The sequence below is a fragment of the Athene cunicularia genome (genome assembly GCF_003259725.1).
Source record: "Athene cunicularia isolate RWA chromosome 5 unlocalized genomic scaffold, athCun1 chr5_part2, whole genome shotgun sequence".
In the NCBI taxonomy this organism is placed as follows: domain Eukaryota; kingdom Metazoa; phylum Chordata; class Aves; order Strigiformes; family Strigidae; genus Athene; species Athene cunicularia.
In genome coordinates, this window is record NW_020799102.1 from 5,021,674 (window position 1) to 5,049,244 (window position 27,571).

General features: G+C 40.2%; 2 protein-coding genes across 4 annotated transcripts in view; one reads left to right on the forward strand and one right to left on the reverse strand.

The window, feature by feature from the left end:
- The window catches only part of LOC113480967, a 20,147-nt gene extending 20,041 nt beyond the window's left edge, over positions 1-106 (reverse strand). The window contains exon 1 of the mRNA XM_026850169.1: positions 88-106. Within this exon, the coding sequence (XP_026705970.1) occupies positions 88-106 (19 nt within the window). The remainder of the gene's footprint in view (positions 1-87) is intronic.
- KCNC1 (potassium voltage-gated channel subfamily C member 1) overlaps positions 7-27,571 on the forward strand; it is a 109,760-nt gene continuing 82,195 nt past the window's right edge. For all 3 annotated transcript variants that reach the window (XM_026850636.1, XM_026850637.1, XM_026850638.1), the window contains exon 1: positions 7-693. In XM_026850636.1, coding sequence (XP_026706437.1) covers positions 124-693 — 570 coding nt within the window. In that variant the 5' untranslated portion in view covers positions 7-123. The remainder of the gene's footprint in view (positions 694-27,571) is intronic.

The following is a 27,571-nucleotide window of genomic DNA, read 5'->3' on the forward strand; positions in this document are numbered from 1 at the left end:
GCCGCGGGCCTGGCTCGGGGCCGGGGTTAGGCACCGACTGCCGCCGAGCAGCCGTCCCCGTAGCGGCTCGCTGCCTGCCGTGCTTGCCTGGATGAGTCTGCGACATGCCTAATAAGAGACGAGATGGGCCAGGGCGACGAGAGCGACCGCATTGTGATCAACGTGGGAGGGACTAGGCACCAGACTTACCGCAGCACCCTCCGCACCCTGCCCGGCACCCGCCTGGCCTGGATCGCCGAACCCGATGCCCACAGCCACTTCGACTATGACCCCCGCACGGATGAGTTTTTCTTTGACCGGCACCCGGGCGTCTTTGCCCACATCCTGAATTACTACCGCACGGGCAAGCTGCACTGCCCCGCGGACGTGTGCGGGCCCCTCTATGAGGAGGAGCTGGCCTTCTGGGGCATCGATGAGACCGATGTGGAGCCCTGCTGTTGGATGACCTACCGGCAGCACCGCGACGCCGAAGAGGCTCTGGACAGCTTTGGTGGGGCGCCCCTGGATAGCAGTGCCGAGGACGGAGACATAGATGGCACCGGAGACTCTGGTGATGGTGAAGAGGAGCTGGAGATGACAAAACGCCTAGCACTTAGTGACTCCCCAGATGGCAGGTCTGGGGGCTTCTGGAGACGGTGGCAGCCCCGCATCTGGGCACTCTTTGAGGATCCCTACTCCTCCAGATATGCAAGGGTAAGCTATGCAATCAGCACCCTCATCAAAACCTCGAACCTCCCTTCCGTCCCGCTTCCTCCCAGCATCATCAGGGTTATCTCCAGTGTCAGAGCAGAGCAGCCATCCGTGTGTGTAGCTGTACAAAAATCACGCACGGGCTATGGGGACATAACGCACGCTCTCAAGCAAGGCCCCACGCGCGGGGCACGAGTGGACACCAAGGCATGAGCTCGGGTACTCATATGTGGGCTTCCAGAGACCCTGTTTTCTAACAGGCTCCTAAAAACCCACAGCCTGGGGCAGGTCCCGTTCATGGGCCAGGGAGATCTCCATTATACCAGGTAATTCCCCTCCATGTACAGATTTTCAGTCAGTCATCCGCCAGTAAAGAGAGGCCTGGTCCAGCCCTCTTATGAGCTAAGGGCTCTCTCCCCTTTACGAGATGGAGAAAGGATCACAGGAGCAGGCAGCCCCTGGGAGACCAGGGGATTTGGAGAGTTTCTCAGCCTAGACTGGAAAGGGAGTCTCTTCCTTTCTCTTTTCTCATACATACCATGTTAAATATTTATGATCATGCTTCTCTGAGACTGGGTGATTCAGTTCCTCACTTACTTCCTCACTCTGTCTTTTCCCTTGTGGGAAATGCAAAGTATTAATCAGAGGAGAGGGTTCATTCATATAGAAGGGATGCTGTGTTTGACAGGTTTCTTGCCTGGCTACTGAAGGACAACTCCTCCCCTCCTGGTGCCTGCGGTTGTTTTGGAAAGGGAATGCACAGTGGTGCAGTTCACAGCGTAGCTGTGGATAAAGATGGTCTTAAACAGTCACCCAGCTCCTCTAAGTAGGTACCTTTCATGTCATTACATACAAGGATAGGTACATTAATTCGGCCTCTGAAGTCAAACGTAAACACTTCAGGAGCAGCAACAGGATTAACCCCCAAGATATCCAGAGTGATAAGCAGGGAAATAGATGAAGGATAATGCCTTTGCGTAGAAACTGGTTTGGATAGGTTTTACTCTCTTAAATGTACCTTTGCTACACCATAATTGCTGCCAGCCCTCAGCAGGGATGAGTGGTGCTTTGGTGTGGGAGGATGATCAGTGTTCCTGAGAAGGATCAAAGAAGTGAGATCAGATTAGGGAGCAAATGGACGAGTGGAGGAAAGAGAAGTGGAAATGCAGGGACAGGGGAGCTGGTTGTGTATGAATGGGTGGTGGAAGAGCAGCTGCTGGAGACTTTCGGCCTGAGCAGAGATCTCCAGCAGGGAGCTGCCAGGTCGCAGGCTGAATGAATGGGGAAAGCTGGAGCAGAGCCTGGAGTTATATCTTGGTGCATTTCTAAAGATTCTTGTTTGCAAACCCGTTAGAGATTTCCTCCCTGAACAAAGAAATTAATATTTTAAATGAATTCCTTTAAATTTCATGGAGGGTAAAGGAATAATAAAATATTTACCATGAGATGGAAGGGTGATGTTGTTGAATTGCAGCTTTCACATCCCTGATTTCTGCCAAGGGAACATGGAAATGGAGAGGAAAGGCTGGAGGGTATCCTTCAAAAGGCTTAGTTAGCTTCCTTTAATCAAGCCCAATGTTAGCAGGCATTGATTTGAATAGCAGGTCTCTGGTGCACAGGAATCTGTTGGTAAAACACATTTCAAGTCAAAGCAGTGTGCTTGTCCAAGATTTTGTGGAATGGTCCAAAAGACAAACGGGTAATGCTATCCCAATGAAAAGGATACAAACAAGAGGCTAAAACTCCCTTTTGCCTGGAAGCTTTATGATATTTTAGGTCACAGGACAAAATTCTATAACCAATATTAAGAGTCTTTGTGCTCTACAAGCTGGAATTCTAGGAGGATATAAATTCCATTTTCTAATTCTCTACAGGTATTTTCATTTAGGAATAGGTGTTTTGTAAAGTTATTTGGATTTGTTGTTTGGGGTTTTTTTTGACTGGATGCTATACCGTTTATTCACAATTATATGTGCATACCTCGTAGAATTCAACCCCTCATTTACTTCTAACTTGTTCTTTCCTTAAAGGATTGTTAAACTAGAGAAATATGAATTCTGGGCAAAGTTGAATTGTATACTGAATATTTCATGGGTTAAATATGATTCTTTAACTTGTATCTATGGAGACGTAGGCAGTATACATTAATATTTTGCATGAAGGAAGATGGCTTTCATCATCAACACATGCACACACTGTCCATTAAGAAGACATTATAAGACACTTAACATTTTCTAATAAAAGCCATAGGTTATAGATACGGATGTAAAAAGAGATGGGAGTTTGATTTATGCTCTTGTAACCTAACACAGACATTGCAAAAACAACTTAAAACTCACAATAGCTAATTTACAGTAAAATAATTGATAGCACCATTAACAAGTGAATGGTATATCAAATCAATCATTAGTAGATTCAGGCAACAAATCCACTGTTACCTCAATTCTAATTGCGTACGCTACTTTTGATTACAAACTCTATTTCAGTCATGCAAAAATTTCAATTCACGTTGCCATTTTGCCAAAAAAGTACATCACAAGAATTTTGTCATCCTCATTGGATCCGAGACTTGTACTAATGGATAAGTATATACATGTTTAGTGTTTACATATGGCACCAGAATGTATGTCAAAATAACATCTTAATACAAGCATCAGTTTACATAACCATTATACTGTTACACTTGGGCAAGTAAAAGGAATATAGTATATGAATATTAAATGAAAACCTGCATGTCCGAATAAAGCACCATTTCTTTGGACTATATCTGGTACACTAATTTAGTGAATGTTTAAGACCTGTCTATGGAAAGCTCAGCGTTTACTCAAATCTAGCCATTGTTGGAGCATTTTGACGGACACTGCTTACAAACACAAGTAAATTTGACCGTTTTGCTTCACCAGCACCTAACTCATACTAAATTACATCTGTTCTCATTGTAAACAGCCAGGGGAGACTGGAAGAACATTTGTGTATGTCAGGCAAAATCAGCTAACTCTGCAAATTTTGCCTGTTTCTAAATTTACTTTGATAAAGCATAAGGTCCCAGGCACTAATCTTTTGTCTTTAGGTGTAACATAGTCAACAGTTTCTTGTTAAAACAACAGTGGCTGAATTTAATTAAATTCTTGTTTTCTAAACACTAATTTTGTAAATAAGGTAGTTGTTTCTAAATGGATTGAATACTTCAAAAAAATTTCATCATCTTCTAAATCTGTAATAAGGGTAGATCCTTTCAAATCACAGATTGCCTAGGACACCTACCTTAAGACAAACGGGTGTCACACTTCTCCATAATTTAAAGAATCCACATTCGGATAACAGAGGCAAAGTCTGGTACCTGGAGGTCTGAACAGAGGAACAGATAAGGTGATGGAAAAGATTAGATTTACAGAGATACTGGGACAGGCATCCGGGTGTATTTTCAAAAGCATCTGATCTAAATATCACTGCATGTCAGTGGACATTGTGCACCCAGATTGGCGAGACATTTCTTTAAAGCTGAGTAGATTTGTCTTTGGCATGTTCAGGCAACTTTGTAAATTAGTTTTTCGTAAGTAGGCGCAAAGGGGCAAATATACTCAGAGACACACAGAAAGCTACACAGATGCACTAAAGCAGCATATCTGAGATCTCCGTTGTAGGAATTCCTGCCTTCTCACTCATTAGAGTTCACAGGCCCCCAGTACACAAATGCATGAAAAATATTTTCTTAGCATCCTCTCTCCTTTATATTTATGTCTGGTCATACTGTTCTTACACTATCAAAGCTCCCACTGTCTTCCTGGGGAGTTTGGCCTGCAGGTATCAAACACCTTTGCCCCCTTCCTTCTCCCCTCCCCAGCAGGACAAGGTTGTGTTTGTGTTAATTCACAGTCGTTATTAGGTTAGTCAGTGCTTGGGAACCAGGAGCTTTCAGCTGAGATTCTCTGCTAGTGCTCATGTTTAAATGGAGTGGTTAAGCTTCATTAATGAACTCTCAGGAAAGCTTTTGTAGTCCTTCCAAATAAACATTTTTACTGTTTTTAAATAAAAGCTGGTTGGGGTCCTATGGAAAGTCCTCAACAGCTTGACTTGCTATCCTGGCATATGCTATACAGTTCTGATCTGGAAGAGGAAAGGCTTATGGCAAAACTCTCACTTACCCTTTCCTCATGTTCTCCCTTCGCATCCTGCAGAAGGATCTGCTTTCCTCAGTGGGTGATTTCTGAAGGACAAGTTTCCAACACTGAGAAGGAGACAGGAAAAAGGATAGTGAGGAAGAGATGAGAAGAAAGGTATTCCCCAGGGATTTCTTCCAGCTTTCTTTTGTACATTGCAGAGCATTTCAACCTTGCTGTGTTCTTTTAAACTGATTTTTCTCTATATAAATTACATCCCATAGGTACGAGGAAGCTTATGGGATCCTAGTTCCTGAATAACCATACTGTCTCAAGGGTTAGAGGCTGGGCTGATTTCTGCTCATCCTTTACCCTGGCCCAGCTCAGGAAAGTATTAGGGAGTGGGAATAGGTACTCATCACCCTCCACAAGCAGTGTTTATTCTGCAGCCATCTAGCTCGGGACACACTTCGCAGAGGAGTGAGTGCTCCACGGACAGCACTCAGGGGGCTCCCACCGAGCCTGAAGTAGGGAGAGAAAGGAGCAGAGCCACCCCACATGCCTTCCCCTGCCCACAGGCACCCCTCTCCCCAGGGAGGGATTTCAGCAAAGGGGCCCTGATGGAGCAGCTCACCCACCTTGGGCCTTTCTGCAAGGTCTCCCCTGCAGAGCTCTAGCTCATCCTGCACTGAAGCTGGCTGCAGTAATTCTCACCCTATACTTTGACAATTAACGAGACAGCCTAATTTTAACTGCATGCTGCATTACAGCTCTGGAAAAATGAGAATCTTTCCACATTAAATGAAATTTCCCCTGCCCATGTAGTATAATGGAATTACAGATAGACATCTATTAACTACCATTCTATCATTCATTATTAATATAGTTCCTAAAATCCCATTTTATTCCTATTTTCCCCCATCAAGGCGCATGTTACTGCAAATCCTTATATAACCCATTAGTAAGCATGTAAGTCAGTCAGTCTTCTGTGTCCTGTCCAAAGAAGCCTTTGCAATGACAGCTATAGAAAGTGTTCAGCGCTCACACCAAGTCCCACAGTCAGTCCCTATTGAATTAGCCAAGATGGGAGCAGGCACACTCACAAATAAGTCATGGGAATTGTCCCTCTGACTTCAAGAGTAATAAATTTTAAAACCACCACCACCAAAAAAAAAAAAATCATAGCAGCCATGCAGAATCATGACTTCATTGGTTTGAGTTGTTCAGAGACACATAGGAAGATATGATGTCTGCCCAGAATATCTTACAATCTCTTTGAAGTCACAATCTCACAGGGAGATGAGAGGGATGATGTTATCCACCTGACAAATCTATGGCTAGCTAGTACAGACTTAGCAGTTTTAATTCAAGGAAGGGTTTTTTTCTTTTTTAAATCCATTTGCCTATTTCCAATTTTATTCCTATTATTCTAAAACCTTAAAAAAGAACAGCATCTGTTGCAATTTTAATTTTTTTGTAATCTTACTTAATTTTAATGTTTCTAGGTTACAAAATTTACTTGATTTAGCCAAGGCTGTGATTGTATGGATCATACCATCATATGCATACACATGTATATGCCTTCCTATCACTGCCACCTCCTACGATGCTGAGTGGGATTTCCATATGAGGAAGGACTTCAAAATTAAACTGTCCCAAAATACTTCTGAAAATGTAACCGTGGTGCCACTGAAATCGATATGAATTTAGTGACTGGTTTCAGTATGATATTTGGTCCCTTCTCTCTTTAATCCATCCCTTTGTACCTTCAATTATTTTCCTTGCCCTTCTCCTGACATTTGCTATTTTGGTTACGGTTAGGAAAAAAGTCAACAAAATACTAATATTCTCTGTTGGTATATCATGAGCAAAGGATAAAAAGATCTGTGGATCAATTGTAATATTTCTATTTTAGAACTGCTCACAAAAATGTGATGTATTAGACTATACCTAGAAAAACTATTTTTCCATCTTGTTTTTCCTTCTGCTGTGCAGTCTAGTATTCAATGGTATTCATCTTTCTTATTTGTAAAAATACATGACTGATCTGAGTATATTTATGGTAGTACTTTAGTAAAGTCTATACATATTGCCTTTCTTTTAACATAAGGAGAGATGTTAGCAAATCAGCAACAGAGGGCCCAGCCTTACTGTTATTGAAATTCAGTGCCAAAATTACCACCAACTTCAAGGATAGAAATGAATTTTCCTGCAGCTTGGTTCAAGATAAGAAATTAATTGCAGTGTGCTGCTTTTTTAATAGATACATTGCATATTTCCATTCCAAAGCACTGAAGCGCAATAGATTTTAGTAATTTATTAGGAACATACGTATTCAAATATGTATTTTCATAATAATTTAAAGACATGAGCATTTTTAGCACATTGCATCAAAACACAGAACTCTAATACTGATCTTCCTGATCATACTGGCCTTTTTTACTACAAAAGACTATGGAATGCATGCCCATTGAAACCACATGCCTTCAATTAATGGTCAACCAAATCACATCCAAGCACTGTATTTCATAATAAAAAGGGCAAGCAGGAGTATTCAGACTGAAAAATTGGGCCTTAATTGATAATCGAGTGCGTAATTCTTTCTCATGCAAATATAGATGGCAAAAGTGAGTTTCCATTTTGTATAGGCTTGATTTTATGAAATTTCAGTGCATTCTTGGGGGATAAGACTAATAGAACAGCCATTTTGAGATCTTTGCAATTGTATTACAATTAGCTTCTCAGTTACTGTATGCCGAATTTGATCTGAGTAAAGAACAGTATTAGAAGGCTGACTTGGCTTTCTCTACTGAATATTGCATTACATAAATATGTGATTCACTCCAAATGGTACACAGGAGTGTTAGGATCTGATGAAATCAGAGAAATCTATGAATCTATGGAGAACCACCCCCTCCCTCTGGAATATAAACCGAATGCTGTCATTTCTAGAATAATTTCTACATCTCTCTCCTGTGCTCAGTAAGGACTGAGATTTTGCTGTCTTCCCTCCTACACTTGTAGTGATAGCTTACTCCAGGAATATCCCCGCTTCCTTAGGGCTGAGAACAAGGTACTACCCAACATGGGTAAAGGTGAAAGGGCCAGGCCCTAACTGATTTTTATTTCTTTCAGATATGATTTATAAGATATAATGAGGGCTCTAATAAATCATGCTATGAAAATTATGAATAAATCTCAGTCCAAGGCTTTTTGCAGTGATTGCTTATGATGTAAGACCCTTTAATGACAGTAAGTTAAAATTGCATTGTAATGGCCCTTTGTAAATGCCATAAATCTCCAATTTCAGTGCACTGCGGACAGCCAGCGATGTGTGTGCTGCACATGAGCTACCAACACAGGCACACGCTGCTGGCACACACTTACGTAATTATGTTGATACTTCAGGAGCAGCAGTATATCTCAGCACTGCTCGATTTACTTTGAGAAAATGTTCAGTCAGGACCATTGTGGTGTTGTGACTGTATAAAATGTTTTAAAATATCCTACTGGCTTTTGAAAACCCGGGAAAGAACGTTCCTTTTAAGAAGAAGATAGATTATTTGGTTTTAAATAACAAAGGCAAAACCTATTCCTACCGAGTCTTGTAATTTCCCAGAGACAAATACAAGTTAAAAACAGGCATTTTGGTTTTCACAACCAAACCAAATCCATCTTCTTTCCTGAATTTCCTGGATCATCTACTCAGCATTCACAAAAAAATTTAAAATGTGCACAGAAATATACCAACAGGATAACAGCTCCTTGTTTAAACTGCAGCAGAATCCCTATTCCAGTCCACCTTTGCCCTCCAAAAAACACATTTAAAACATTACTTGCATTTCCCTATTCACATACAGAAAGATGGGACAGTTTGGGTTCCTTATTATTTGACATGCATCAGAAATTCTGCTGCAGATTTCACTTTGAAAATTGATTGCAAAAATTCCAATTTCCTGTTGTATTTTTCAGTTTGGATTCTTGCAGCCTTCATTATGCTCGATCAATTGGCAGGTATAGATGGTGGAGGCCAGTTTTGTGATTTATCTAGTTATTAATTAAATGAAAACCTTCAATCAGAATGCTTCTAATTTGATAACAGACTTAAAAAAATACAGTAACGGGAAGAAACCCCTAAAAATGCTGAGCACCTACAACATCCAGCAAAGAGATGCCATGTCTTAGAGCAGCAAAGGACACAGGCAAGGAGTTAAGAGACCATCAGTAAAATCCCCCCCCATTTCGTAGGGCCACTGCCACAGCTACCACTGATTTTTGTGGGATCCAGCCAGAGACCCATGCAGACCTATTTCTGGCAAATTTTTTCAGGACGAGGACAACTGTGTAATTGCCACAACACTCAATGCAAAAGGGCTTGCCTTCACAGCAGCCTCTGATCTCTACTCTAAAAACAAGAGATGATATCAGCCACATTGTGCTATTCCTGTTTCTTTTTTTAGCATGGATCTCCCCATTGCTTCTAGTGTGGAGTTTTGCAAGAAATCTAGTGACAGTACGTCTTAGCACTTCTTGGGAATGTGTCCTGCATAATGCAGAACTGATTTTAACTCAGGCTTTTTCAGTAAAGCACTTGTAAGGACAAACCAAGAACAACCTAACCGTGCTATGATAGCTCAACCAATACCAGACTGAGTCAATTGCTGGGGGGTGGAGGTGGTGTTTGGTTTTCTTTTTTTGGGGTGGTAGCAGATCAGCTTAGCTCTGAATTTTGCTTAAGCAATATTGAAATTTAGTGTTCAGCTGATAGGAGTTCAGTGTTTATCCTACCAAGAAGTCCCAAAGGTGCTAGTGATTTTATTAAAAGACCTAATGTAAATTTCAAAACTGTATAGATTACTTGAAATGTTAGTTATGTCTAAGCAGCAGGAAATCAATAGTGCAAAAATGCATTCACTGTTCTAAAGAAAACAGCTTTTGGAGAACTGCTCCGCTAAGAAAAGAAGCTCAGTCTACTTTGTAAGTGTCAATGACACGGACTAAATGCAAATGAAAAGTTTGAAGTTCAATAGCAATTCTATAGCATCTTCAACTCCAAACCACAAATTTATTTTCACATATGTACTACTGTCAGCTACAGCAACCCCTGAAACTGCACTTTGACAGTCCTCAAAGGATATCTTGACTAGGACAGCAGGGCAAGCCTTTGTTCGTATTAGGCAGTCTTTAATGTTCATTCAGAACAGTCCACACATGTCCACAGAAATATACACAGACCTACATGGTGTGAATTTACTAGAAAGCAAAAAACCAAACCCCCCCCCAAAAAAAAAACCACCTAAAGAAACACCCCAAAACCTGAGATTTGGACAGATGATTACAAGCAACTGAATCAGTGCGGCTTATCAAGCGAGCATTTGTTAGCCAATCTGAGTAAAGTCATTATATGTGCGCCCTACTTGCTTGCACGTTAGCTTTGAAGATTCCTCTCAGGGGTTTCAGCTAGCATCTTCAGCATGCCAGTGGTAGGAAAGCAGGCTATATTCGTATAGCTCAGCAAATGAACGTTTGCAATGGCACAAGCACACAAACGCTGCATTGTATTAGCTCATTAAGCCACGTCATTTGGGTATGCTTCAGCTCTTCTCATTTTCTGTGAATTTTACTGTGTGTGGAATCGTACAAGACATTTAGTCTTGGTATGTCATTTTCAGAATAGGAAAACAACTTTTCTCAGGTTATTTGATTTACATTTTTTTCTTCTCTCCCTTACTATGAGTTTATTGCAGTAACTAGCACCATAGGGTTATAATCTCTGTGACACCTCTAAATGCTATTACCAAAAAGCCAGCAAGTTAACAGTGAACATCTCTGGGAGAAATTCACACTATGCTCACATGTAGTTTCCCAAACCAACCTGGACTGGAGCAGAAGATCACCCAAAGCTGTGATTCCTCAAAAAGTGCGGTCTGCGTATGAGCTGTGCCAGCCAGTACAAAGAGAGCAGGGCTGGGCACCCACTGACTCTTCCTCACTCCTGCATCACAAAAATCAAGTAGTCAGTTCCTACATCTTCACTTCTGAGACCAGACTCATGAAAGGATGTAGCCATGTGAGTTCAAAAGTTACAATTTCCAAAACACTAACCCTGCAGATATAATTTTTTTAAATGCATATTAAAATTTCCCAGTGCCCACAGTATGGTTTTACCTGTGCCCAGAACTGCTTTAGTATTGTTTGCTGCCTTATGTCAAAGCCTTGTTAATGCTCATAATTTTTCTTCACTAACAGGCACAAACATTTAAATGTACTGACCTGACCGAATACACACCGAATATAAGCTGTTTTCAAAAACATGCTCAAATAAAAACAGGAGATGATGGTAGTGTGAAAAAGTTCCCCAGATGCAATAAACCAGTGATTACAGTTTTTTGCTTAGAATGTGAAATTTCAGGTTTAATATCTTCCTCCAACTACAGGATTTCAAATTTACATCTGTCTCTGCTCAAGAGACTTCTCGGCTTCAGACAGCTGAATAATCCAGGCAGTTAGTGAAGTTGATCCAGTTTGCACGGCGTGAGGAGTCCACAAACTGATACACTGGGTACGTGGCAAGCAGCATTTCCCAATAACATGGAACTAAGCAGCTGCTCCTGTGTGGTAATTCTGGGCTTCTGAAATTCAGCAAGATTAATAGTAGAAGACAGATATGCGTAGTGACATTGTCAGACACAGTATAACTTCAGCGTATGGCAATGCTGGTTTTTCACATTCAATCACTCACTAGTTCGAAGCCAGTTCCCATTAGGATGTAACTATATGTTGTCATCACACAGTTGACTCCATTGTGCAGTGATTAGTGATCTCTGTGCGGCCCCTGCCGAGAAGGAAAATACAAAATACACAAGAAAGTAAGAGATGATCCACAGAAGTAGAGAGAAGGTTTTCACCCGAGTCTAAGCAGTGCCACCATGCTGAAAAGCGAGCCCCCAAGTCACTGTGAGGACACATCACATAATTTGTTTTGAAAAGAGACCTATGTTTCCCACAGCTATCAATCTGTCACCTTTCAGTCATGCCACATAAACACAAGCATTCTTAAAAATCTCTGAAGGCTGCTTTTTCATCAATATTTTAACATAAACGTTCTTTTAATTTAAATGGAAATTGATCACTTGCTTTTTATTACTTTTGAATAAAAGTGCATTATCACCATTAAAGGAAAGTAATCTCAATTAAAATATTGCCAGGATAAATTTAACTTGAAAAAGCAGTAGAACAAGTCTTTGCAAGATTAGGGCCTTTTACAGCATGTATGCTTTAGCTCTGGTATTAACAACCAACACAGAACTGATCAATAAACACTCTAGCTATTACATTTGTGATTCACATAATACTAGTTCAAGATCTTACTGGAAACTGTGAAGAGTATATTGTTAAATATCCCTCTCTAAACTGTAATTTACCTTATACAGGAGTCTTGCCAGGGGCTCTAATGAAGCAGAGGCAGTTCTGCAGTTTTCCCATCTGTTGTCAAATCCAATCCTGCTATAATAAACACAATTGTATTAGAATTTCGAAGTGACAAACATTGAAAAAATATTTTCTTTCATTGTTTAAAAGGCTTTGCTGTGCTGTCTAAAGAACAAAATGTTTGGACAATAAATAAAACATTTTTAAAATTATTTAATTAAAAACAAGATAGAGAAAAAGAATAGTGATAGAGTTGTTCTGTATAACCACAACTCAACAAAGAGGTATAAATAAGAAATCGTGTTATATTCCACAGCCTTCAAATTTAGATTTTAATTCAGGGTAACATGTCCTATTTTTAAATCCTGCAGAAGGAATAAAGTCAACAAAAAGCCCCTTTGAAATATCAATGTCATTGAAAATTTAAAAAATGCTAATTCTGTGCTATCAAATATAGGACGTTAGGACCAAATTCTAGAGTACTTAGGAACTGAATCTTCCTATCCCTCTTTCTATCCTAAGTAAGGACCTGCAGGGTAAAAACTCCAAAGAACACTACAGTTTAGCTTCACTTATATGCAATGGACTAAAAATGAATACTTAATATTTATATGAATCATTGTCAGTGTCAAGTAAAATGAAGCTTATAAAAATAGAACCAAATCTGGGAATGAGTTTTAAGACTCAGTGGGTAAATGCCTCTTTTACGTACGGTATTATTTATAGATATTTTTCTAATCTGTTCTGTCATCTTGTCTCTTAAATTATTAGAAAGGAAGAAAGGAGGAAGTACAGCAAATGTAGATGAAAGAGAAACCTTACTGGGAACTGTGGCAGGAATATGAGCAAAAGCCAGGAAGTTTGGAGCTGTGTTCCTAGGCCTCATGTTCTCTGTAAATTGTACATGCAAACCATTCCAGCCTATTTTGTAATTTAATTTGTACATTTTTTTTTTAAACTACTCTCTTGCAACAAGAGGAATGGTGTTTTCAAGACGCTGTGTTTGGCATCCAAAAGACCCACTACACCTGAAAACATGCTGAAAACAAGCTAATCACAAGCAGGTTTCAAACACTGTACTAACTCTTGTGTCAGTGGTCTCACTAAGCCTTGGACATCCTGCAGTAGCAAAAATCCCTTTTTGATATAAATGCTGATCTCAAAGAGGAGGTCACAACAGGAATTTCAGCATCAGATCCTGATTTTCATAGCTCCCTTTGAAGTCAATGGCAGCTACAGATGTTCTCTTCAAGTTGATCCCAAAAGCTAGATGTTGAAAACTTTTTAAAATGTCTGTTGTGGTAGCTTTGTGTGTGTGGTTATCATCTGATAAGGAAGCTGACAGTACCAGTATCTCCCCACATCATGAAGGTTCTGTGAGTCTTAACCAATTATGAAAATACTTTGAAAAACTTCTACAAAAATGACAAAATATAAACAAAAGATTATTTGAATTTTAAACAAGTATTCGGTATTGAAGTGCAAAATACTCAAGACAATTAGGATGAAAGTCACCTTGTAAGAAAATCCAAAGGAAGGGGACACATCCACAAAACTTCTGCTGGGTTCTTGCAAATAGGGGGAAGTTATCTTTCACATGTAGGAATCTGGGGAGGTCATCCTTGTTTTCATACTTGTAGGAGGCAGAGAACTCTGCTATGAAGCTATTAAAGCCATTTGTTCCCTTATGCAGAGACTCACATTAAACAACCTTGATCAGATAGTAATTAAAACTGGGTAAAGCAGGCATCTGCTCTCTTCCCTGGATCCGTAATGTGGTTCTGGAATACTGCAGAGGGAATATGTATCCATAGGCCTTTGTTTCAATTATTCGAGTACCATTCTTACAAGCACCAATGTGAAGTGCTTTTTTGTACTCTCTTCATCCAGGTAGGATTTCAAGGTAGCTGTATGTCTGCTGAGAACACCTTACACAACTGCTCTTTGATTTTGTGTCATTTCTTGCAGATATAAACTTTTCCTGCTCTTGACTTCAGCAGCAAGGTCTAATTTGGACCAGTGAGAAATTTCATCTTATCTCTTTTTATCCTGATTGTCCTAAATCTATTTTAGAAGAGGTACATGTTCACAGGTGAGAATTGCTGTAAATTTAAGCAGAGATCCAAGACATGAATGTTAGGAATGACAGCTCTTCTTTTTTTTTTTTTTTTTTTTTTCCACAAGGATATCTGATCCCATTGTTCATCCCAATAGCCAACCAGGCTTTTGGTAGCTGTGACCATATCATTAATTCTAGTAACTGCAAAATTTACAGTAGAAATCCCTTTCTGTGGCATCCTTTGTTCCTCACTTTGACAAACTTTAGCAAAACAACAAAAAAAAAGATAATTCTACTGTGAGCTTGTACATGACTGTCCACAGACAGCAGCAGCAGTTTAGTTTAAAGATATTCCTACGAGAGTTGTAATGTACACAGATGGCAAAGGGTTCAGAAATACACTCAGAAAAATGCAGCAGACAATTTATGTGTGGAAACTATGTTCACAAGCCCTGTACCATGTTTACTGAGAGACCAGAAGCTGTATTTTGAGAGGCATATCAATAAAGATTTGGATGCAATTGGAAAAAAAAAAAAAATCTCCTCATTCACTTCCTGCACTGCATATGATACTACCAATCAAGAAAAATTACAAGATGACATGAAGGTATCAAGCTGTATAATTCCAGCTAGTGCTCACTGCAAGTGCTCACACAGTTCTGCTATTAAAATGCCCACAGGCCACAAAAAATGCTCTTAAGCCAACTCACTAGCCCAAATTATGAATTCTTCTTGTTAACAAAACTCACCACAGGCTTGCAGCTTAGGGTAGAATACATTTTTTCTTAAAATACACCTACCTTCATCAAAACGCTAAGTAATCTGTTGTGATTTTGAATCTCCCAATATGCTGAGGCAGAGATTTTATTTTTTAAACACACACATAGAAAGAGAGGAGCCAAAAGTAAAGTCACCATGCATGTCACCAGCCCCTCTTTAACATTTATTCCACAGCCTTATTTGTCTTTCAAATCCAGCTACTTGTGAGGGTTGCGAGGGAGGGAAAAGGTTCATGAATTTTTTTGTGTTTGTGTTTTTGGAAACTTTGCAGACGATGTTTAAGGAGCCTCCTCACAATACACAGACTTTTTGGCTAGGAAACAGGTTTTGGAGTATCAACAGCACTATATGTATTCTGCAGCTTCAGATCTAGAGCTGGTCAAATAAATGTAGATACATTTTGGCAAGAAAAGATATTTTTCTCCAATTTCTCCCCCTCCTTGCAAAGAAGGTTTATTCAGAGTTTCTCCCTTTTCTCTATGAGAAAAATCATCAAGTTTTTTCCCCCCAGTATTAGTTTCTTTTTCTCCCCTCACACTTACTTCATAAGAAAAGTGAAAAAAAAAAAAAGGTAGTCAGAAAGAAAGAACAAACCAGCAAAGTTTAAGAGGGGATGACTGAAAGATAAAAAGCAAAGAATTTTCTGCACAAAATTTTTCTAAAATCTTTGGTTGAGGAAAAAGGTTTGCCAGTTTGAAGTCTTCAGTCTTATCGCAAATTCTGTTGAATATTTTCAAGGAATAAGGGATCTGGGTTTTTTTGTCCAAATTGCTTTTGTAATTTTAATTGAGTTATTTAAAAATGCACATCTGCTTGCAGTCCTTTAGCGTGTTTGAGGTGGGTTTTGTTTGTTTGTTTTTAAATCAGTTGAGAATAAAAACAGGTTTCCATGCACATCAGGAAAATACAGGCTTGCTCATGAATTTTTCTTCAAACGATTCTCAGTCTGGCTCTATGTTTCTCTAGTCCTCTCTAGACATGAAACGAGTCTTCCTTTTAGAAAGATCATCATCTTGTCCTGATTGTTGCTTTTCAACCCAGAGGCTGTGCACCTATTCTGTTTTTTAAACAACTTCTTAATTGTTGTTGGATAACTAGTCTCCTGGTCACAGAGCATGGAATGCTATGCAGTGGAGAAACTGCAGTCATTGGATATTGGAAGGACACTATTTTGAAGCAGATCTACAGAAAATCGTGGTTCCAATGTAAGCAATGAGGAGGTGAATGCCTGGTAGGATCTAGCACCAGCAAATAGGAGATGGGTGGAGGCTTCATAATTACAAGAACAAATCACTGTGGTAAGAGGGAAGTGTCACCCTCCTAGGTCACTAGACATTGAAGAACACATAGTGTTGGGACCCTGAAAAGGGAATGTAGGATGACAAATCACTAGCCTGCTAGCAGAGAAACAAGTGTCAAGAGCTTGAAATCTCAGACTGTGGCAATTTACAGCAAGTCTTTTTCCAGCAAGGTGAGGAAAACCTAATTAGAATAATTCAAACGAGTTGGCAATATCACAGAATCACAGAATCATTCAGGTTGGAAAAGACCCTTGGGATCATCGAGTCCAACCATCAGCCCTACTCTATGAAGTTCTTCCCTACACCATATCCCCCAACACCAGATCCAAAATGCAGTACATTCTGCATGTGCCACAAGCAAGGAAGCAGTCCTCACAAGACCCCAGGAAGAAGAGAATTTGTAGTAATAGATTTTGTGGTCAAAAGAGTACATTTTGGGGTTGTGAGCTCACCAGAGAATAAAGAAAAGGGCTAGTCTCCACAGTGAAAAGCCTCGTGTATTATCACCAGCGCTAGCTCTGGAGAAGCCTTTGCTGTAAGAACATTTGTGGATTGTGGATGATGTGTTCTGATGCACTTAGTTTTTTCTGTGGCCTATGAAGGTTGAATGCCTTGATGATTAGCTTGGCAGGGGGTAAAATAAAATAAAAAAAAAAAATTAAAAAGAAAGAGGCCAACTTCATCTCTTTAATTACTCTAGTACAGAGACCTAGCCAAACCAGATTTTCCTCTTAGGAGTCCTGCACAAGATTTATGGCCTTCACCACACACAGAGATTTATTTCACCTGTGATCCAAGACTGAATGGGATTTCAGGAGAAAACAACAACAACAACTGGCCTAATAAATATATTGTGGAAGGGAGAGGGAGCCACAGGCAGAGCCACAGCCACTGTCAGGCTAAAAGATGCCTTGCAAGTTTTGGCAGCAGTCCCATAGGTACTATTCTGGGGGTGATTCTCATCGTGAGTTAAATCCATGGGACAATTAGCACCCCCTTGCCCTTGTTTGCTCACATTAATTAAAAAAAAAAAAAAGTCTAGAATAAATGGGCAATATTTAATTGCAAATAGTATACTGTCTAATGAAAAGATGTGGCTTGTTAATGTATTCTGTTCACTGAGAACTCCAATATGGATATATGTTTAAGATTCAGTGGCAAATACAGCGATGGAGCTGAAGCAACAAGGAGAGATGAGGCAGCAGACAGCAGCAGGACAATCTTGTGTAGGAGGCACGGGAATGCACCAACTCTTGATCTGACTTCAAATGTGACCTCTGGCAAGTCACAGCTTCTTGACAGTGATTCACATCTATAATCAGGATAATAGAACATTATTTAGCTACCTCTTCTGGGTATTGTGGAGACTAATTAATGTTTGCACAGTAATTTGGAGATAAATTTGAGATACTGGATGAATTTCCAGTATCATGTTTGCTGTAAGCAGGTGAAGTGAGGACATCTTTTTGACAGAAAGAACTAAAGTTATTCTCAAAATAGAGTATCAGAAAGTAATCTTATCTTTGCTTCATTCTGATTATTCAGCATTCCTCAATAAAATCAACAGGAAATGAGAAAGCAGAGCTTTCATGCATCAGAGAGGTAAAATTTAGGAACATTTAACACGGTACCTACAAAACCTTTCTAAACAAGAGTTAAAAATTCAGAAGACAACATTTCATCTGGAAGAGCAAAAAGAAACTCAAGACACACCCAGCAGAATGTGCATAGTGGATTGACAGATCTACTGAAGAACTTTTCCTTAAACAATGAGAAAATTTCAGAATTAAATACATATATCTCCAAATAGACTTTTAAAAACAAAACATACAAAATTAAAGCACTAGCAGACTCTACATTTTAATTGGCTTCAGTCTGCAGCAACCTCATAAAGCCACAAAATAGTCTAAGTGAATTAACCCATTGTCTCCATAGTCTGGATATTCTGAACAGAGATTCCAAACTGAAGGTGCAATTTAGACATCAGTCCTGAAGTGACAATAGAATGAACCCTTCATTTTTATCTTGGCTGTTGTCAGAAAACACGTTGCCTTCCCAGAACAGGCAGACTAAGTATGAGCTGAGAGCTGTGTCTAGCAAAGCGGGTCTCTTCCAAGACCAACACCCTACAGTACAAGATGCCAGAGCAGATGCTGTATATGCTGAAGCCTGACATATGCTGAAGCTCCCTGAGCTGTCAGAAAGTCACAAAGCATACTGGGAGAGTCACCTTTTTCTCAGCTGGGTTGGCTTTATCTCCAGGATCATCTTTATATTATGAGACCTCTGACACAAAGGCATCAGACAGATATTGAAGATAAGCTATTGGCTTCCTGAGGAAACATTCAGCCAGAAGTGGCAGAGGTACTATTACAGATCAGGATGAGAGGCAAAGAAATCAGGACAGACACATCAGAATGACCCTTGGACCTCTTCCTAGTTATTCCCCTGAAGACTCAAGTAACAAGGCAGATGATACAAGAGTTGCACATCTGCTTTGTAGATACCTGTCTCTTTGAAAATGCCCTTTGACTAGGATGCAGACCACAGAGCGTGTTAGAGATACGCAAACAGCACAACATCCAGATGCTGGTGCCTCCTTCCACTGTAACAGTCTGGTAATTCTTGCTATAGGCGAGCAGAAAATGGCTAAAGTGCCTTTGATATTGCTCAGGGGCCATTGTGTTCCTCAAAAAAATGCACTGCATTTTAATTAATTCCAACTCATATTTACCCTGGTTTTATTTCTTTATGGCATACAGGGATGGCCTGAAATTGCTTGTATCCTGGTTGTCCAAGGGAAGTAGTTCCTGAAGGTACCAGGAATTACTCCTTTTCCAAATGGAAGAAAGGGAAAGCTGCTGGGATTTTAACAAAACCCACCTTTCCTTCCCGGTGTTCACTGATTATAATTAATATGAAGTTAATCAAAACTCAAAGCAAAACAAAAAAAAAGGTCAGAAAGCAATTATATTAGAAATATGTTCCCCAGTCAATTGCTTGATTTTCAGGCATTAGCAATGTTGTAATTTCAATACTTATGCAACCACCATAGAATTTTCTAGGTCTGAATTTAACTTCAAAAGCAGAAACTTCTCACCAACCAACCACTTCAGGTCCAAGCCCAAGAACTTTTTTCTTATAAGGGGAAAAAAAAGAAAAAAAAGAAAAAAAAAAGAAATGAGCTTCCTTTTAAGTCTCCTTCACACTTTCAGCCTCCTCAGATGCCACCACTGCATCACAGAAGAAACTATCAGGCACCTTCCTCCCTGTTTAGTGCAGATCAAGTCAAGGGCACTTTGAATCATCCGGGAGACACTGCCTCATAGCACTTGCAGAAAGAAATCCTCCAGGGAAATCAATTTATGGCAGATTTCATATTGTGCCAGGTTAACAGCATATGTATCCCTGTCCTTTTAGTACAGACAGGGAGGAACAGTATTTGCTAAAGTTACATAGCCAGAAAACATACTTTAAAAATATACACTGTAATCAAATGTCTGTTTGTAACATTTTTGACTTGGCAGATTGACTTGCACATATCAGGCACACACTTTGATGGTTAATTCTGAGCCCTTAATGCAGCAGAGCAGTCTTCTATCCGGCTGGTGTCTATCCTTTTCAAAAGGCAAAGGAGTGCATAAATTATGTTTAAAAAGAGGTAGGCATTTTCTACCCACAGTGTAGAGTCACTGTAGGTGGATTATTATCCAGGAATACCAAAGAGGTAGGAAGTCTTTGAATTAACCCATTCTTTATAGTCTCCTTGCCTGCTATTGTTTTTACTGCCAACAGCCTGAAATTATCCATAAGATAGGATTTTTCAGGTAGTTCAGCAGCACAGCAGCTTCATTTCAGACAGTCAGCAGGAGTTAAAGCCCTAAAGCAAAGAATTTATTCTCTAGTAATACCAGGTAAACCCTGCAGTAGCATCCAGTTGCCTCTGCTGATGTTGGCAGCTATGAGATTGTTCAGTTTTCTCGTGTTAATATTCCCCTCACCAGAATGCACTACAAATGCCATATATTAGCAGAACAGAATGAACTCTAAACCATCTTACAGATGACCAGCAGGATTTTAAAGCCGGTTTCTTCTGCAGTATCTTTACTACTGGAAAAATAGAAAGCAATAGCTTTCACACTGCAAACTGAGACATTTGTACGTCAGGATAATGGGCATGACCTTTAGCTAATACAAACAGGCATAGAGATGCTCAGCTGAGCAGAGCTACCTGCAGTTAGTTACTCCAGTGGAGAAGTTGGCCTTCTCCATGGAGCTCAAAGAAAATATTCTGAATCGTGAGAAATAAAAATAGTTGGCATCAGGGCTGAACATTCCTAAATTCCAGTGATTTGCCTACAACTTGCTGGCAATGAGCATCTTCAGAAATAGGACCTATAAGAATAGCCCCAAAAGAGGAGGATTTATAAATGTTTAAGATGAGGTTTAGATTATCTTAGGTATCACTGTTTAACTTCTACATTTAGTGTTTATGCAAAGAGAATAATATTTTGCTTGTCCATAACATCTCTTTTTCCAGAAATTCAAAATGCTTTTTACAACGTCTTAATCCTTTCAGTACCTCTAGTGAGATATGTAAGTATTCTTCCAATTTTCTCACAAAACATGCAAAATGAGGCACAGAAAGATCCCACTTCTTTTGCAAGCTATTCAAAAGAAATAATTAACAGAAATGAGAAAGGAATCCTGCCTCCCACTGCTTAAAAACAAAAACCCCCAGATTTCACCAGACTCACGGGTGTGAATACATCTGAACAGGTCAAAAGCAATAATACTAAATCCAGGAGTACCTGTGCTGTGCTTAGTTCCAATGGATGCTGCTCTAAAACCTAGTATTTCTTCTCCCTGAGAATGGTAGCAAAGGCTCAGTATTTTCCAGGCAGACTGGCATCTGTTACAACATCTTCATCTTCCCTGAATACCGACCTTTGTTCGCTAGAAAATAAACAAATGTCTTAAACTCACTGAGTGCCACCAAGATGCATGCAGGGACATAGGCTTGTCCTCATCCCCTCATGACCACAGTCAGGGAGGGCCAAGAGCTCCTGGCCAATGCAGCCTCCAAGAGAGAGACCAGGCAAGGTGAGCCAGACCCACCTTTGGAGAGGGGATCTTTTGCTGTTGCGATGAAAATAAAAGCTGCACCATGTTAGGCAACAGATCTGGTCATGCTTGAGGACATGAATGAGAGAGGAATCCCTCAGGAGGGGAGTGGAGCACAGAAATATTTCACTCCTCTCCTCGGCAGCAACATAGTAGTTGCCCCTCCCACCTCCTTCCTTGCCCTCCCCTGCAGATGTTACCCTTAGTGACTTGCCCATACTGGCTTACAAGATGCTCAGTAAAAAACTGTTGCCAAAAAACTGAAATGCTTATTTCTACTCTGAACTTCAGGGGCACTTGGCTGAATTTCCATCACAGTCAGACATGTCTTACACCATAACAAAGGATACTAAGGAGTACCAGGACTCCTTCACTTTCCTTCAACACCATGTGCATGGGGTTGTCTAAAGGTCCCATTTAAAATCCCACACATGTGGGATTTATCCCTTCACATTCCCATTTCTGCTTACAGCAATACTTCAGTTAATCAGTTGAGATCAGCCGTCATACATAGAGCATTAAAGTTGAGGCTCCTTGCTAAACAGAAGCCTGGGCAATGACTTTCCGACTACCTTAAACTCCTGAGGTAGGTCTCTGTTAAATAAAGCACTGCTCAGCTCTTCTCCTGGAGTTCCTGAGTAGTAGTCGTACTTTGAGAGTTGACCCCTGCCACCCTGTACTTGCTGGTATAGCTGAGCTGAAATTCTGATCTGTGATTTTGTTGGGGCTGAAATTTTTATTTTGCAACTAATTCTACTTTCCACCCAAGTAAAAGAGAATACAAAGAAAGGAGAATTTTATCTTCCCAAACTTTTGTAACACAAATTACAGGGAATGATTTTAAGAAAACATAGGAATTAAGGGCACCATCAGCATAAATCTAAATTCTGATTTGAGACTGCCAAATGCTGCTGCTCGGGAATAGATAGATATGGATATTTCCAAAAATAACTTTTCTACCATGAAAAATTCACACAGGAGTCCTACCAAAAAAAAAAAAAAAAAAAAAAAAAAAAAAAAAAAAAAACAACCCACCAAATTCTTTTAGAAGTGTACTACAGCCTTTATTACTGTATTTTCCTGAAAGTTATTCAGTATTTTCTTGAAGGAACACTCAGAGGCCCCGGTAAAGAATAAGGCCATGCTATGCTAGCTCATTTAACTAGGGAGACTGATATTGTTTTCAATGGTAATTAATATGAGCAAAATACCTTAATTTATATAAATACATACATCCATATATATTTAAACTCTGAGAAACATTTCCTTCTTTTCTACAAAAGTGGAGCCTAACTGGAGGCTAGAAAGGACATCTTCCTGCAGAAAATAGATGGGACCTTAAGTAATTTTTAAATTTAGAAGAGTTACTGGGATTTTCAATAAGTATTCATTCTCTTCATAAGCCCTGAAATAGCATCCTGTTTATTTGTTTCTATAGGTGAGACTTAGGAGTAATTAATGCCTACACATGTCCGAATATTTCTGAAGGATTTATAAAATAGTTGTCTAACACACTCCACAGACAGGCAGTTGCAGTAAAGCCTTTGGCCTTCTCTGACAGAGTCCACCAAGCAGCAATTTTCCATTTACCTATCCTTAAATCTGTGCCCCTCTGTAAGAAAAGGATAACACCAGTGGAAACAGGCACTTAAATGCTATTTCTCAATACCTGTAGCTATATTTTCTTTTATTGCCTATATACTGTACCTTTTTCTCAGCAGAATGTTTTCATATCATAGGAAGATAGAAACTGAAGCGGGATGTTAATGCCTACGTATCCAACTTTAAATCCCGTGCTGCTCCAACACATTAACATCATTTTTCCCAGGGAGAGGATACTTTCCCCAAGGATGGCTGTCATCTTGGGTCTCATCAGCTTTCAGATCTCTTTGCTGACCAGTTTTTACCAATACAATTATTATTGGTTTTAATCATCTTTTGTCAAGGACCACCACAAAGCAAAACAGGTTGAGAAACTGAAAACAGGAGGGGTTAGAGCTTGCTAAGGCATCTGATGAATCCATGTACTGTAAATGTGATACAGTGTTTCTATAGAAGAATTAGATGCCACATGGCTTATATAATGCACACAGTTATTGTAACTTTCTCAGGTGACTGACTTTACACACCTCTAGTTTTCACCCTCTGTTAAAGTAAATGAATGAGGAAGCACAGCTTTAGGTTTTATCTGACTGAAGCAGGACACATTGGCAACCACAATACTGGGAGCTCGGAGATCCAGCGCAGCAGCCTGGATGTTATCCATCTAATTTCAGTATCTAATCTCTCTAGATACTTATAATATGCCACTCAGTGGTGTGCTCCATCTTAGCTGATAGTAAAATCATTTAATACAAGTGGGTAGCGAGGTAGGTGACAGGCTGATTGATGGCAATGTCTTCATTTAAAGCTATACAACACCATCAGACAGAGGTCTAGAGCAGTTCAGGAGCAGACCTCTGCCTAAATTTGTTGGTATCGTGCTAAAGTGTGGCTTATGCAATCTACTAAATCATTTTTCTAGAAAGAAGTTGAGCTACCTCAAATCCATTTCTTAAAGTAAAGAGCATCAGCATCTCAAAAGGATACTTAACAGGGAGATTACGGTGAGAATTATCATTTCTCCCTCTTGAGAGTGAGAATCTGTTTTTCCACTACCTTGTGGTAGCTGAAGAGAAAACTGACTTCTTGAAGCTACCTGTATTTTAACTGTGAGTTCTAATGCCTCAGTGACGAAGCTGGTGCCATCTGACAACAAGCATGTACATGCACCAGCAGTGCTCATGCTTGGAGTCACAACTCTGTCCTGAATATCATGTGAGCGGGAATAAGACAGACCCTTTGAGGCAAATGTGGTGTCCATTATTTGCTACAAATAGATGAAGGAAGCCAGCAAGCACCAGAAGCACAGATGGAAATATAGAGATGCTCCTATAGAGAGTGTTTCCTGCATATTAACACCCCTAATTAAATCATGGGAAAGCTTTTGCCCCTCTATTTCTTCATGGCACTCCTGCTTAGAGATCCCAGAAGGACAGACTGGATCCCACAGGGAAGGCCATAGAAAGTCCATCTTGATAACCTTCCAGACAAAGCCTAAAGACAGGGTTTCCTGTAATGGAAAAGGGGGCTGTACTGAGTTTAGAGAGGAGGAAGGTCTGTTCCTTTCCTTTCTTAAGGGCCATGAACACACCAGGTTCATAATTCGTGCCCACTTTTCTTCTCCATTCCTTAAGCTCAGGTGTTTCTAGGGAAAGTGATGGCAGAAGAGTCCCTGTCCACCCTTGTATTACCAGAGACACAACCTAACTACAATGTCTGCACCCACAATTTCCCTCAGATTCAACAGGTTTTTAGTCTGTAGCCAACCTCTTGTTCTGTTTTACAGAAAAAGATGAAGGAAAATTAGGTCCTTTTCACCTCCACCAGCACTCTCATGGAAAATAAGCCCAGATAGTTTCAAACCTTCCGTTCAGGACTGACCTGCACAAGACACATATTTATTTAGCCCCTGGGGAAAATGCAAAACACATTTCCCTTAATTTATAAAAGAATGTCTGGAGGTGGTTGCTAATTCTGCCCCAATTCTTCCATGCTTCATTCAAACTCTACATTGTGGAGCTGTTTCCAATCAAACAGCAGCACAAAGACAAGCTTTGAGTAAAACCTGCATTGTCCAAGGTTCAAATAGACATAGCTAAAACATTCCCCTACGAAAGGCTGAATTTACATTATTTGCAATAAGACTGTGGCTTACCAGTGTTTTACACCCTTTGAATAGCAGGGATAAGATGAAGAGAATTTTTATGCTAGTGATTGTCTTTCTTAATGAAGGAGCTTTATCTCTCCCAGTGCCATGTGTTGTTGCAGTTTCTGTGGTAACGACTGACTGCAAAGTAGTGGCGGCACAGAAGTCAGTGTACATTGCTAGCATGTAAACAGCAGCTACCTTGGGGTCTGTTTTACATACAGACTTTTTGGACTCAGTTTATTGTCAATTTCTTTAAGGAAATTGTTAATGGTTACAATATTTATGACTTGTATTTTGGAAGCCATTGAGTAAATGTCCTATATGACGTAATTTATATGCCATACTTTGCCAGTATGTAAATGCAACTTCTAATTTAGGATAAAATCTATTTGATTTCTGTCCAGGGGAAATTCATTCTTTAGTCCAGTCTAGAAAATTGAATGTAAACTCTCTCAGTGAAAATCACAAAATAGAAAATAAAGAAGTATAGAATATAAAATATATACACATATATACGAGCAAACCAAAGCAAATAGATGACACGCTGTGAAAGATAAGAGCAGGTAAAGCTTTTTTTTTTTTTTTTTTTTTTTTTCCATGGAAGAAGTTGATTTGTGTTAATCTCAGGAAGCAAACTCAGGTCAGAACACCAAAGCTGCGCAAGCACTTCAAGTGACTGAAATGAAGTGATGAAGAGGACCAGGCTTAATAGCTTTCATTTAAAAAGACACTTCGTATTCAGAGTTAAGGTTTCAGTAACCATACGCAAAACCTTTAAAATAACTCAGGAAATGCCTTCAGAAATGAAGACTGCAATGGTTGGTGCCATTTCTTTCACTACCCACATCTACTCACGCCCTACTTCTCTAGAAACACATTCTCAAAATGGAAGCAACTTCTCAAGCACCAAGCCATGTTTCTGGTTTACTGAATTCCTGCAGAGTACTGAAGTTTCATTGAGTAGAAACTAAGGCATCCAGACCAATTTGTTTAGTCATGAAAATAACGGAAGAATGGAAGACAAACAAGTTGCAAGGATGGAAACTCCTGAACTAGTTTTCTACTGGCTTCTCACAATCCACATATGTTTTATGAAATGTGTTTGTGTTGGCTAGGAGACAGGACTAGCTGCTTAAAAAACAGGGCACAGTCATTCATTTCTCTCAGTCCAGCTCTGAAGAGTGCTCTTTAACACAGAGATTTCAGGCTGCTGTAACCACAGCATTCTCAGCTGAAACACTTTCTTTCCTGAAGGGCAACAGCAATACCAAACATCCTACAGAAATATGTTGATGTATACCAACCACTTTGCAGTCCAAATCCCACTGCAGCCAATAGCAGATTTGTGCTAGCAGAAGCAAGATGGAGCTGTTTACAGACATCACTGGATGCACTGGTTACATGGCCGAAAACAAACAGCCCCAGAACAATATATTGTGCTTGAAACGCCCAGTTGTTCTGCTGTTAGATCTGACCATGGCAAAGCTGACCGTGGCAAAGGCAGGGTAATGGAGGTTTCCACCTTGTCCTGGAGCCCTTGGACTCAGTGGTGCTACAACTGCATTTCCAGCTGGTACAGCACATTCTTTAATATTACAGTACTTCGGTTTGAGGGGAAGTGGACTTCGAGTTGCTTTTCACAGAGGAGTCTTCCCAGGCAGTGCTGCTCTTTGGCTTTTAGCATTTCCTTTCACAACAGGACAAGAGCTCTTCCCATCACCTCCTGGCTGTTCGTCATTGCTCTCCATCATATCAAGCTGTCACCACCAGGACTGCTACAGAGCTGCAAGCATACTGCAGTCAGCACTGCTTCCCATGAGGGAGATGGCCCCTGAAAGGCAGGCAGCAGCCCTCCTCCCCCAGATCAACACCCGCTCTGCTCTGCTGGGGACCGCTTCAAGCCACCCAGAGCTGTTCTCACACCAGAGTCACTGAGGCTGCCCAGTGCTACAGCGTAGGCAAGGAGGAAAGAAGCAAAGTCCCAAAGGCCGTGCTAAAGATGTCCCCTGTGGATTAGCTTTGTTTTAACCAATTAAAATTACACATCTGCCACGTGTCAACAGACCCTTCATTTCTCCTCACTGCAGCTTCGCCTTGTCTCTCAGCATTATCACATAATCTCAGTCAGTTCAGAGGACCACATCTGGGCACATTCCACTTGCAGTTTGGGCCTATTCCTACTTGGGGTTTTTAGATAATCCCATGTTTGAAGGCAACTAGATCCAGTCCACGTTCTTGGAAAAGGATGGTCAGCAGCTTGTCTAGCCAGAGACCTGGTTTTGAATGAAGAATTCAGTACTCAGTTCAGGCACCCATTTCCATGAAATGCATTACC